The 13,733-nt window shown below is 42.5% G+C and overlaps 1 protein-coding gene across 2 annotated transcripts in view; it reads left to right on the top strand.

The window, feature by feature from the left end:
* RSPRY1 (ring finger and SPRY domain containing 1) overlaps positions 1 to 13,733 on the top strand; it is a 44,695-nt gene that overhangs the window by 23,118 nt on the left and 7,844 nt on the right. For both annotated transcript variants that reach the window (XM_044256081.1, XM_044256082.1), the window contains exons 7-13: positions 1,170 to 1,236; positions 1,641 to 1,772; positions 2,677 to 2,792; positions 3,910 to 4,053; positions 9,474 to 9,585; positions 11,287 to 11,389; positions 11,721 to 11,873. In XM_044256081.1, the coding sequence (XP_044112016.1) occupies positions 1,170 to 1,236; positions 1,641 to 1,772; positions 2,677 to 2,792; positions 3,910 to 4,053; positions 9,474 to 9,585; positions 11,287 to 11,389; positions 11,721 to 11,873 (827 nt within the window). The remainder of the gene's footprint in view (positions 1 to 1,169; positions 1,237 to 1,640; positions 1,773 to 2,676; positions 2,793 to 3,909; positions 4,054 to 9,473; positions 9,586 to 11,286; positions 11,390 to 11,720; positions 11,874 to 13,733) is intronic.

The raw sequence follows: 13,733 nt of genomic DNA, 5'->3' as shown, positions 1-13,733 counted from the left end.
CTACCCAGACAAACCACTTAGCCTCCATTTTATGACAGGATGTGGTTAAGGGCAAAATCGTGTCCTTCAGACTAAGTACCACAAGAGTTCTGAGAGGGTGACGGAGAGGGGTGGAAGATAGGGATGGTGAGAGCTGAGAGAGCTGTGAGAAACAGGCTTCCTCATGAACTTGGGCCGTCAGCGGGATCACATCATAGATCAGGATTAGTCCCTGCACCCCGGAGGGAAAAATGGGTTTCTTGACTAAAGGCATCACCAGCAGAAGCCCAGAGATAGGAATGGCCATGCTCCTGGCATATTACAGAGAATCGTTTGATCAGGAGACAGTGTTCAGAGACAGGAGGATGGGCCTGGACAGCTTCGTGGGGAGGGCTTGGGGCCTGCAAAACCAGACAGAGGGATTGAAAAGTGGGTATGGCAAGAAGCAGAGTGCTGAACAAGCTTTACTGTGGGGCGGGCTGGTGGTTATATGAGCTTTGCAGAACCTTTGAGCCCCAGGGACGTGAGTAGGAATCATCGCATGTTCTGAGTTCCTTTGCTCCTAACGGAGCTGTGGGAAAGGATGGCTGTGAACAGGTGTGATGTTAAGCAGGAAGACCTTTCTTTAAATGGGAACACCTGTGATGGGAAGTTAACTGTAACTGGAAGAGCGCTCTCCCACCCACCATCAGCATTTGCGCAGTTCCTTTCAGAGAACAGATTGAAAACTAAGCCATTAGTTGTTCCTTTCATCATTTGTCATTTTGGAGCTTGGGGTAACCCTTGAAGGGCTCTGAATAAAAGTCATTCTTAGCTACAATTCTCGGTTTCTGTTTGCTTGCTTAAATGAATGTAAGAATGAGCATAGTCTTATTTCGCAAAGCCCTAATACAAGTGTTACTAAGTAGAATAACATAGTGCTTTTAACAAAATACTTTTTAAATCTGCATATCTATCAATGGACCCAGTGATTTCCAAAAAATAATAGGAGATTTTATGAGACTCCATCTTGGTTCCTCATTACTAACAGTATTAGCAAACAGACAACTGAGGACATAGAAGAGTAAAAGTTTTCTGACTGCTCCCAACAAATCTAGCACATACTGGGTACAAAGGAAATTGCTAACTTGCCACCTCTGCAGGGGATTGATGTTTTTGCTTTTTGTTTTTTATCTTTTATTGTCTTTCAGAAGTTACAGTCCCACCCCACAGTCATGCTTTTTGCACTTATCGCACTGGAAAAGTTTGCACAGACAAGTAGGTATAGTGACTTATTGCACTAATGATCTTCTGTATCGGTTGTTAAAAATCTTATTTTTTTTACTTACTGGATGAGCATATACGCTCTGAGCCTCATCAGACATGCACCTGTTCCGTTTTTATGTGGATAGATGCCTCACGGCCAGTAACAGGGACAGAAGCCAAGAGTCTTCTCACCCAGGAATCAACACTTGTGATCATGGTTACTCACTTTCTATAGCTAAAAAGTTAGTGATGAGATTGCTACTTCCCAGAAAATAGTTGAGGCTCTTGGACTATGTCATTATTCTAGTTTCCACGTTTTCTGATGGCCTTTCCTCACTCCTTCCTACCCCTTACCTGCCCCGCAAATCCTCCTACTCTTTCAGGGTTGATTTAAGTTGTCTTGTCTTCCCCAACAGGTGAAAATAAATTGACTATCTCTGAATCCAGTATTAGTGACCGACTCGTCACCTTGGAGTCCTGGGCTGATGATCCTGATTATCTGAAGCGTCAAGTCGGTTTCTGTGCCCAGTGGAGCTTAGACAATCTCTGTAAGTAGGCATTGTCCTTTGTTAAAATTCCTGCTTCCATGTCCAAACCCATTCTTTATATAGGATCACTGTTCTTCATTTTGTAATAGTGAGTGTGACACTTTCCTTGAAAAGGCTGATATTGTCAGTTGGCTGTATTGTAGCAGGAAAGTATTCTAGGGACCCTCCAGATGAAAATTATATGGCATAGTTCTAATTTCAGCACCCTCCTGTTCAGAAACTTTTACCGGTACCCCACTTCCTGGTACATCCGGGCCATTAATCAGATGGCAGAGTCCAGTCAGCTCTTCCCTTTACAGACTGTCTCCTCACTCTCTTGCAAGCAGGCCCCAGTCATCCTGACCTCTCTAGGCCTTTCCCTCGCTTGGAGTTCCCTCTCTTTACTCTTCTCCCTGTCCTGATATAGCTCTTCAAAACTCAAGACACATCTTTCCTACACCAAGAGGGCTGCTCCTGGCTTTTCTTTATCTCCTCAAGGGCTGCTAGAACTAAAACTATCCTGCTACTAAATCCCCCAGCACAGTTAGCACATGTGCTAAGGCATGGCCGGATGTGTGTACCCTTCCTCCTGCCACAACGTTGTGGAGAGTTGCTTTGTGCACAGCCTGTGTGGTTCCCATGACAGAATCATTCCAGAAAAGTAGAACATGCATTTTGTTGCATGCACAATAACAAATACAGGGAGTAGAAGCAGAAACCTGGCAGTGCCGTCGTAGCTTGTCCCAGCTTTTGCTTGATTGATCCTCATACGGTCATACAGCAGAAAGGCAAGGTTTGAAGTCTCCCTACCTGTTCTGCCATTTCTGGGCACCTCCACTTCTTAGCTGGAATGGCAGCCCACGATGACACTAGGTTTTTCCCACAACAGCCTGCCTTAGAAACATGACCACTTTTTCTTTTGCAGTTTTAAAAGACAGTAGGCAGCTGACCTATGAGAAAGTGGACTTGAATAGCATTAGGGCCATGCTGAACAGCAACGATGTCAGCGAGTACCTGAAGATCTCGCCTCACGGCTTGGAGGTAAAGCTTTTATGGACGGAACATGCAGGGGAAAGAGCTTGTTCCCATTTTCACACCCTGCTTCTGAACAAAGAGCCATTTCTTGCAGAATAGATGGAAGTTTATGTCATATTCCAAGAGTGGGTAGAGGTGGAAGTGGCAGGGAGAGGGTGTCTGCGGTGTTATTTAACTCCTTAATATCCCACTTGGTGCCATATACATAGTAAGCACTATTAATATTTGACAATTTGAATTTTTTTTGTAGTTTCAAGTTTTTACTTAAATTCTAGTCCACATACAGTACAATATTAATTTCAGGTATAGAATTTAGTGATTCATCACTAACACACAACACTGGTGCTCATCACAACCCATTTAATACAGTCTCTCCCCACCCCCCCACCTCCCCTCTGGCAACCCTCAGTGTGTTCCCTATAGACAATTTGATTTAAGTATGTCTGTTTTCAATCTCTGCCTCTTTATTCAGCTAAAGGTGCAAAGACTAGTGTTTCTAAAAGAGGTCCTTCCTTTTTGAATCCCTGCATTACCAGTTATATTCTGGCTAGCGCTTCCCCTCCTCCTGTATGTTGGAAATGTTGCCGTTTTGGTGGTGCAGGTTGATGAAAGCTGCTTATGTACAGGAAGGTGGCACCATCAGGCACAAGACACGTCAAGATTAAAGAGCCGTTTGAAGAGTGGCTGCAGACAGCTCTTTGATCTTATGTTATTGCCAAATGCCTGCTGTAGTTTTCTGCTTTCAGTTATTTTTAGGTACCCCATCTTATACCCTTCAGTGTCTTCCCCTCTCTGCATCCTAACAAGTGCAGGCTTAGGCCATGTTGATGCATTCATAAGATTGTATCGGAAGGGTACTTCATAAAGTAGCCCTCGTTAATGCTTACTACAGCCATCTTTGAGGCCTTCCAGCCCTGTTAGAACTCCCTAGATGTAAAGCTACAAAAGAGATATGTGTGCTTCATTCTGTTTTGCACTTTGTGTCAGTGAGGATGCACGGAGAAAGAAATGAGTGTCCACCAGAAGCTTTAATAAGGAAAAGACATTCCACCTCTGGGTGTTCACCTAACTTCCACAGTCTCAGGCACTGATGGGGGGCTGTCGCACACTTTGGTTTTGCCAGGCTCGCTGCGATGCCTCCTCTTTTGAAAGCGTGCGTTGCACCTTTTGCGTGGATGCGGGGGTGTGGTACTACGAAGTCACCGTGATCACTTCTGGTGTCATGCAGATCGGCTGGGCCACACGAGACAGCAAATTTCTCAATCATGTGAGTACCCTAGAGAACGGTGTAAACGGGCACAACAGCAGCTTTTTGGAGAGTGGGTGGAGGACACAAATTTCCGGAGAGGTTTGCACAATGATCGTTTCTTGGGCTGAACCAAATGCTGCCAGACACCTCACAGGAGTTTGCTAACCTGGTTCTGAAATAGGAAGACACAAGGGAAATTGTCCCTTGGGTTTTTTTCCCCACCTTGAGTTTTAAATTTGCACCTAGAGGTTGGGTGTTGGGTGTGTCCTTTGTCTTTGTAGGCTCTCCTCCAGCCCAGCCAGATCTCTGGCTCAGTTGGGGGTTGTTGTTGTTGTTGTTTTAAGATTTTATTTATTTATTTGACAGAAATCAAAAGTAGGCAGAGAGGCAGGCAGCGAGAGTGAGGAGGAAGCAGGCTCCCCGCTGAGCAGAGAGCCTTCCTGCTCGATGTGGGGCTCGATCCCAGAACCCTGGGATCATGACCTGAGCTGAAGGCAGAGGCTTTAACCCACTGAGCCACCCAGGCACCCTTTTCTGGCTCTGTTTTTATACTGGAACCCGTGATGCCTTTTATCTCACGTTTAAGCTCTAAGAACTTTGTAGGAATTCTCTTCCTTTCATAAAATACTAAATGTTGGCTTGACTTCTTTTACTTGATTTTTACTTTGTAACTAGTGGGCACATTTGTTTCCAATATTTAGCATTTATCTTCTGTTGTAGAAAGCTGTCATGTAAAGAGGGAAGATGAAACCCGCTAGGGGAAGCAGGATTTGGCTCCCGCTACTTGCGTGTCCGAGGCTGGGTTTCCTCCCTTTCCTACAGATGTTGATTTCTTGCCAATTTATACCCTTCAGATGCCCAGCCTGAACAGCTTTCTTGAGTTATTCCAATTTTAAGCTGTTTGGAATTAATCCAGTTTTGATCTGGAATCTTTTATGGACAGGATTTTTGCCCTTTGAACTGGGAAAACCCCTTGGATTATTTTGTTCATCTAAATACCACTCTCCCATATGGATGGGTTTTAGAAGTGAACCAAACTGAGCTTGCCTGCCAGAAGTGTAGTTTGAAAGGGCCCCTTTCAGTGAGGCTATATAATGTCTTAGAATTGTGCATGGTGTTTTGTTAAACTCCTTGCTGGAGAGACAATTGGAGGAAGAGGGCCAGTAGAGAGGTCAGATTCTTGTCCAGGACAGAAAACTAGACTCCATCTACAATTGCTTTCTTTGGGAACTTTCCCTGATGAAGGGCCTCCTCATTGACTGGACCTTCAGTAAAACCTGGAAGTGTGGGGCTCAATTGTGGCACCATGAAGTCAGAAGTACATGGGTCTGGAGAACAATGCCAGTTAGTCTCTTAGTTCTCACCTTGGGCCCTGATTTAAAGCAGGTGGTATCAGTTGCCCTGACAGCCCTGAAGACAGTTTTTTTAGGACTTGGGGGGAAAAAGTCTTTATTTCCAGAGCATTGTCATTTCAGAGCCAATCATCTGATTCCCACCACAGTGTTTACGGTCATAATTTCCATTTCCCAAATGAGAAAACAGCCTAAAAGAGGGACCTAAAGAATCTCAGACTAGAATTCAGACTCCTTCCTGTTCTACAGTAGTTGTTTTCTTCACATTTGAAAATGGGAAAAATCTCAGAGAATTAGAGAGCCTCCTCCTTTGGATGTAAAAAATTGCTCCAGAACTAGAAGAAAGATGGATTCCTTTAGGGGGGAAGCTTTGATACAGCATTTGTTTCTCTTCATTTGCTAGCAAACACACCACAGATCTAGGTGTAGTATATCTGATTCTGAATATCAAAAACATTTTATTTTAATAACTGGTGAAGCTGGATCATTTTTTCTGGTGGATTAAACTGATTTCTCCCAATAGTTGCAAAAACTTCAGCTCCTCAAATTAAGAGGCTTAAAATCTCTTTTCCTGTCCTCTGAATTGTTTAGTAGACTTAATTTCTTTCTTTAAGTAATGAATAACATTTTTTTCCCTGATCCAAGTACTGGTTGATTCCCTGTTAGAAATCAGTGAAGTCTGAGATCTCCTTTCCCAAATGTAGGATTCTAATCATGTTGCCAAACTTAAAACTTTGCTTCAGATGGACATTGTTCTGGCAATTCTGAATCTTTTTGCTTGTATAGACAGGGTGTGGTTTTATGGAATAAGTCATCCGTAGATACACCCAGTTTCTTGAAGACTTGAAGTCCATCCACACTGCCTCTTGTTTTAACTCTTATTGCTTAGGCTTTGGTTTTGAAAGGATGATCAAAGTGTTGGGCTCAGAGATCAAGCATTAAAATGAGAAGCTTAGGGGTGCCTGGGTGGCTTATATGGTTAAGTGTTTGCCTTTGGCTCAGGTCATGATCCCAGGGTCCTGAGATGGAGTCCTGCATCGGGCTCCTGCTCAGCAAGGAGTCTGCTTCTTTCTCTGCCTCTCCCCTGCTTGTGCTCCCTCTCTATCTCTCTCCGCCTCACCCCTGCTTGTGCTCTCTCTCTCTCTCTCCAGTGAATAAATTTTAGGAATCTTAAGGGGAAAAAAAAGAATTTAAAATAAGAAGCTTAAGGATAGCCCTTGTTCAGGTCACCTTAAAGAATATTTTGTCTTACTGGGCTGTATATTTTTATGGAGGTTTCGGTGGAGCAAATCTTTAAGGTACATTTTGAGTTATCTAAAATATCTTTTGCCTTTTCATAAGCATCTACCATGTGACAGGTCTTTCACATACTGTCTCTAATCTTCTCAAGAATTTGGGAAGGTATTATTCTCCCATTTAAAGATGAGGAGAGTAAGGTTCTGACAAATTAATTTACAGACTTGCCCATAGTCACTTAGCCCCCAAGTGCTGGAGAAGAATCCAGACCCTGGTCCAAATAACCCATGCTCCTTCCCCTGTTGTAGCCCCTTGCCTTGGAGAAAATGACTCTGCTATCTTAAACAGAAAGGGGGAATAACTTGGAAGCCTGTTAAAAACTCCCAGAGTCTTGAGGGGTTTGGAAGCAAACGGGCACCAAGGCAACATCCAAGAGTCAAGAGACAAGAAATACAATAGCCAGTGTTTTAGGGGCCAGGATGCCAACACCTCTCCCACAAGTCCCTCACCATCACTCCATGTGGGGTCACTCAGACCACCGTGGGTGTCTGCTGGAAGGGTCCAGTTGGCCAAGCCTACATCCTGCCCCTCCACCTCTAGAGCAGGAAGCAGGACACTGTATCTTCATTACACTCCCTAAAACCAGAGGGGGTTAGAATGCTGGACAGCAGAAAAAAGGATGGTGTTCACCACATGATTCAGAATATTTCCTAAGTGACAAGTTATGGATAAAACTTTCTTTGTTTTGGGCACCTGGGTGGCTCAGTTTAGGCGACTGCCTTCAGCTTAGCTCATGATCCCGAAGTCCTGGAATCGAGGCCTGCATTGGGATCCCGGCTCTGCAGGGAGTCTGCTTCTCCCTCTGACCTTCTCGCCTCTCATGCTCTCTCTCACTCTCTCTTTCTCTCAAATAAATAAATAAAATCTTTTAAAAATTTTTTAAAAACTTTCTTTGTTTTTAGTAATGTTTTCATTACTAAAATATACATGACCATAAACAAGTAGATCAAAATGATCACTCCAGGTGCTAAGCTAGCTACCCTGTTGTCTCATTTACCTGTCTCAATCAATGAAAACCATAGTTAGTCCTGCTAGGAATGTTTTCAGGTTGACAGAGGGTACATCTAGATTGCTCTCTGAGATGTCATCTCAAAGGGATTTTTAAAGTGCATCTCTGCTTGGCAGAAGGACCTACATCTTAGTCTGAAGAGTTCATCTGTGGTTGAAATTATTAGAGTTCCATGTTTGTCCCACAATGTTGCTGTACTGTGAAAATCATCCCGGGATGGAAGACATTGTGTGGTAAAGTCTGCTCTTAACCAACTCTTGTCGCTAGGAATCTTCTAGGAATTTCTTTGCATTGTTCCATCGAGGACTTTGTAGGACATTAGAAAGTGAAGGTAGAAAAGAATTGCTTGCCTTTGCCTTTGCCCAACACCCATAAAATAAAAAATAAGTTTTTTACAATAGGTTTTGAAAGGAGGCAATAGCAAAGTGTTGTTTCTAGTAGATTGATGAATTTCTTCTCTGCCTGAAAACAAGTAGATGCAAGTTTATTTAACTCTTGAATAGTCTGAGTAGTGCATTCAGAACAGCTAGTTCAGAAGCCTCACTTTGGAGAACACTCACAGAATTCATTATATTGTAGTCTTAAGTAGTGAAGGAATGTGTTTGAGTCTTTTCTCCATTTGCTCTCCTCACTGGGGCACCTGGCTGGCTCAGTTGATAGAGCATGCGATTCTTAATCTCAGGGTCATAAGTTCAAGCCCCACATTAGGCACAGATCCTACTTAAAAAAAAAAAAAAACAAAAAAAACAGGTGGATTCGATCTCCACTGCATTGTTTATCCCCATAAAACAAGCAGACCATCACCAAAACCTGAGATCTTACTTGGATTTAGCCCATATTTTCAAACCTTTTTTCCACTAATGACCTTTAAAGATAACAGCTATCTGATCTACATGGTTCTTCTATTTTTTCACAAGCACTTAAAATAGGCGCCCCTGGTGGCTTAGTCAGTTAAGCATATGCCTTAGACTCAGGTCATGATCCCAGGGTTCTGGGATCAAGCCCCATGTCAGGCTCCCTGCTCAGTGGGGAGGCTGCTTCTCCCTCTCTCTGCCTCTCCCCTGGCTTGTGCTCTCTCTCACTCATTCTCCTTCAAATAAATTAATAAAATCTTTAAGGAAAAAAAAAACACTTAAAATAATTTCTTAAGATCCCATCCATGTTTTAACTGTAAAACAACTGAAATAGTTAAAAGGCAGTAAGTAATAAAAGGAGCTGCCAAGGACCTAAATGATGCTCCAGTTGAGCTCACCTCAGAACAGCTATTAGTTGATCGTCCACTATAACCTTTCTCTTGTCTCCAGTGTTGAAATTTCTGAGCATGTGGTTGTTATGCAGTCTGCTACATGCAAGAAAGACATTTGCCCAGCTGCAATGAAGTGGAAAGCACCAGTCTTGGAATTAGAAGATTCCAGCATCCAGACTTGACTTTCTGAGTAATGATTTGCCACTGGGCAACATGGTTGACCTCTCGGACTTTTGAACCCTCTATTTCTTCTTAAAATGTAGTATCCTGCCACCAGTCTCAAAGTGGTTAGTGAGGATTCAGTGAACTAACACATGTGAAACCCGGGAGATATTTGTTGGTGAAGTCATTATCTAGTCACAGAGAACCAGGCCTTGAGGTCAGAATTTTGGTATCTTCCAAGAACCATAGACTCCCTTCATCCAGAAAGCTTCAAATTCCAGCCACCAGGTTGATGGTTACAAAAGACACGCCATCTTTTCCCAGAAAACAGCAGGCAGAGCTTGCTAATCTTCTGAGCCTTATTTCCCTCCAGGAAGGCTACGGCATTGGGGACGATGAATACTCCTGTGCTTACGATGGCTGCCGGCAGCTGATTTGGTATAATGCCAGAAGTAAGCCTCACCTACACCCGTGCTGGAAAGAAGGTATTCATTCCTCTCTGTCATGAATTTATCAACCAGGTGAAGACATCTGATTATGATGAGGCATCTGTGATGTTAGGCCTTAAAATATTTTAATGGACAAAGATGTGATGTGTAAGGGATAAGATAGAGGCACTGTCGGCAAAGATTGCCTCATTTGTGTTTTTAATAATTTTCAAAAGGATTACTGATATAATATGTTTAGCATAAAACTTGGGAAAATGGGGGAGAAAAGCAAAATGAAAATCCCTTGTAATCTTTTTTAAACATTTAAAATTTGGCATCTATTTTTTGCTGTTGTTATATGCCTTGAACAACTTTCTAGGTCATTAAATAACATTTTTTTTTTTTAAGATTTTATTTATTTATTTGACAGAGAGAGATCACAAGTAGGCAGAGGGGCAGGCAGAGAGAGAGAGGAGGAAGCAGGCTCCCTGCTGAGCAGAGAGCCCGATGCGGAACTTGATCCCAGGACCCTGAGATCATGACCTGAGCCGAAGGCAGCGGCTTAACCCACTGAGCCACCCAGGCGCCCCATTAAATAACATTTTTAAAAAAGATTTTATTCATTTATTTGAGAGAGAGAAAAGAGCATAAGCAGGGGAAGTGATAGAGGGAGAGTGAGAAGCAGGCTCTCTGCTGAGCCGGGAGCCTGATGCAGGGCTCCATCCCAGGACCCTGAGATCATGGCCAGAGCCGAAGGCAGATACTTAACTAACTGAGCTACCCAGGCACCCCAAAATAACATTATTTTTAATGGCTTTTTCAATAACCCGTTATATCATTGAACTATACCAGCCAGTGCCCCGAGAGGTTGGAGAGTTACATTTTTTATTTTTATTTTTTTTAAACTATGATAAAATAATATAATAAGCCATTCTGGTTTCCCAGGATAACCCCCTGGAAGGGAAACTCTTATGCCTGGGAGATACAGGACTTCATGGCTTTTGCCATCTATTGGCAAATTCTCCTCCACCAGCTTTGAGTATCCATATTCCTTATCATAATTTCATGTGCTTACCTTTGACAGTTGAAAAAGCAAAAACTGGGGCACCTGGGTGGCTCAGTCATTAAGTGTCTTTGGCTCAGGTCATGATCCCAGGATCCTGGAATCAAGCCCCCACATCGGGCTCCTTGCTTAGCGGGAGAGCGTGCTTCTCACTCTCCCACTCCCCTAGCTTGTGTTCCCTCTCGCTGTCTCTCTCTCTCTCTTTCAGATAAATAAATAAAATCTTAAAAAAAAATTAAATAACCTCTTAAAAAGAAAAAGAAAAAGTAAAAGCAAAAAACTTTGAGTAAAGATGAATGGTTTTTTATATATACGTATGTGTGTATGTATGTATGTATGTATGTGACCTGCTTTTGGACAGTTGTTACCTCTAGGAGTTAAAACTCACTAGAGAGGCAAGGAAGCACAATATTTTGACCTTGCCATATTTCACTGATCCCAAAATGCACATTTTCCCACATTTTAACATCCTCAAATTTGGGATACAGCTTACAGTTGATTAATTAGCAGCATTTTCTTCATCATGTACATTAAAATATTAGATCAGCTTCAGAAAAAGCAAGGAGGATGAATGTGTTAATACATAGCTACAGATGCAGATTTAATACAGTGACATAATTAACCCTGAGACACTAAGCAGAACCCTGGCCGGGGTGTACACCCTTACCCTAACAATGTTCCACTTTATCCACTAGGAGACACAGTGGGATTTCTGTTAGACTTGAATGAAAAGCAAATGATCTTCTTTTTAAATGGCAACCAGCTGCCTCCTGAGAAGCAAGTTTTTTCATCTACTGTGTAAGTAGCTTTCCTCAGTCAAAAATTTGGTAGATTCATGGAATTCACTTTTCTCCAGAAGAAGACTTTTTCTATTTATGTGGTCAGTTGTGATGAGAAATCATTTTATTTCAAGTCATTGAGGGCCCATTTGATCATACCATATCTGTCTTGAAGTTTGATATAGGAAGATGAGGGCAGGATATTGTCAGGGTCACAGTGCTGTCTAGGTTAGTAAACGGAATCTGTTACCCTTCTTTTCTGCTAGGGTACATCTCAAAGCCACTTTGTGTATGAGCTTTATTCTGTTTTCATGAATTCTCTTGACCTCTGTCCTTGTTTTTATTTGTAGGTCTGGATTTTTTGCTGCAGCTAGTTTCATGTCATATCAACAATGTGAGTTCAATTTTGGAGCAAAACCATTCAAATATCCACCATCTATGAAATTTAGCACTTTTAATGACTACGCCTTCCTCACAGCTGAAGAGAAAATCATTTTGCCAAGGTAAGGAATCTGCTTAGGCTGTCTCCAGACTTTCACATGCCTCTCATGGGAAGCTGAAACAGCAGTTCCTTGAGAGACTTTTTTCAGCTTTTTATAAATAATTTTGAAAACTTGGGGCGCCTGGGTGGCTCAGTGGGTTGAGCCGCTGCCATCGGCTCAGGACATGATCTCAGGGTCCTGGGATCGAGTCCCGCGTCGGGCTCTCTGCTCGGCGGGGAGCCTGCTTCCTCCTCTCTCTCTCTGCCTGCTTCTCTGCCTACTTGTAATCTCTCTCTCTGTCAAATAAATAAATAAAACCTTTAAAAAATAATAATAATAATTTTGAAAACTTGAGTAAAGTGGATGACCTCCTAGGAAATAAAAGTTACTCAAAGAAATCTTGGAAGAAATATAAACAAACCAATTATTATTATAAAATTAATTGAAACAAAGTAAGGGCTAAGTCCCAAAAAATACCAGATCCGGCTGGTTTCATAGGAGATTTCCACCAAATTTTTAAGTAACAGATAAATTACTATTTAAAATGTTACAGAACCCTCCGGGCCCCTGCATGGCCCAGTTGGTTAAGCGGCTACCTTTGCCTCAAGTCATGATCCCACGGTCCTGGGATTGAGCCCCATACCAGGCCCCTGATCAGTGGGGAGTAATGCTTCTCTCTCTCACTCTCCCTCTGTGGTAGGTCTCTCTCTAGTAAATGAATTTTTTAGAAAATGTTGCACAATCAGTTGCTCCTCACAATTCAGTTGCTCCTCACAATCCCAGGCGAGCAGTTCCTCCTGCCCCCCCTGCTTTAATAAATTCACCTTTTTGCACCAGAAAAAAGAAAAAAAGTTACAGAACCCAGAAAGAAAGAGCACTTCCAAATAATTTTTATGAGCTAAATAACATCGGTATAAAAACCAGACAATATAACACATGCACATACACAAAAAAGCCTCTCCAACTAACTTTATCCGAATGTCAGTGAAAAATCCTAAATATCAGGAAATCAAGTACATCTTTTAATGTGCTTTTAACTTTGTGATTTAATGAAACATATTTCTTTTTGGGTTTAGCCACATGGCAAAGATGCTGACACTGTTTTGTAGTCCTTAGGACAGTGAATTTTACCCGTCATGGGTAAAATTTCATAGCCCTTCTTTGCCAGAAACTGTGATTGGCATTAATTATCTCCTTGGATGAATACCTGCTTTTCTCCCTTATGAGATGACATGATCTTTTCCTTAAGCTGCGAAAGACTCCAGCAGCTTGCTGGCAATGACCTCAACTTGAAGCTTGTTTCACGATATGAGCCAAAGGTTATCATTTTTTAACAGAGCTGCTTTCTGGGCCTGTGTGAGGAAGAGAGTTCCTGCTACTAATGTTATATCAGTGACAGAGATTGCTTCAGCACGCACAGAGATCACAAAGGCCATGGTGTAGCCAGGGTTGGGCCGCCATGCCCCTGAAGGTATCTTTAACATACTGTTATAATCCTCACTCCTGTTTTGTCTGAAAAAGCAGGTCTGTAAACAGCCCTTCTAGGCTGTGCTTCACCTTGGACTCTGTCTCAAGGCTGAAAAGCAGGTCAGCAGTTTCCAGATGGACCAGAAAATGTCACATGATGACCCAGCAGCATTGCCTGTGACAGTGGAACCTCTATAATATTGAAGGAAAGAAGGGCCACTTACATACCAGCTCAGGGACCAGAGGGTCATTCCTGGAACTCCCCTTCAACTTGTGTTGGTCCTGACAGAGATTCTGAACTTTAAACTCTTCTTGGTGATGGTCTAAATACCTCACTTGTCTGTCATACCTTGTTCTTTTTTTTTTTGCTTAGCCTGTCTGCTTGGATGTAGCCCAGCAATTGGCCTGCCTTGT

This window comes from Neovison vison, chromosome 7, assembly GCF_020171115.1.
Source record: "Neovison vison isolate M4711 chromosome 7, ASM_NN_V1, whole genome shotgun sequence".
Lineage (NCBI taxonomy): Eukaryota > Metazoa > Chordata > Mammalia > Carnivora > Mustelidae > Neogale > Neogale vison.
This window is presented reverse-complemented; position numbering and strand designations above follow the sequence as displayed.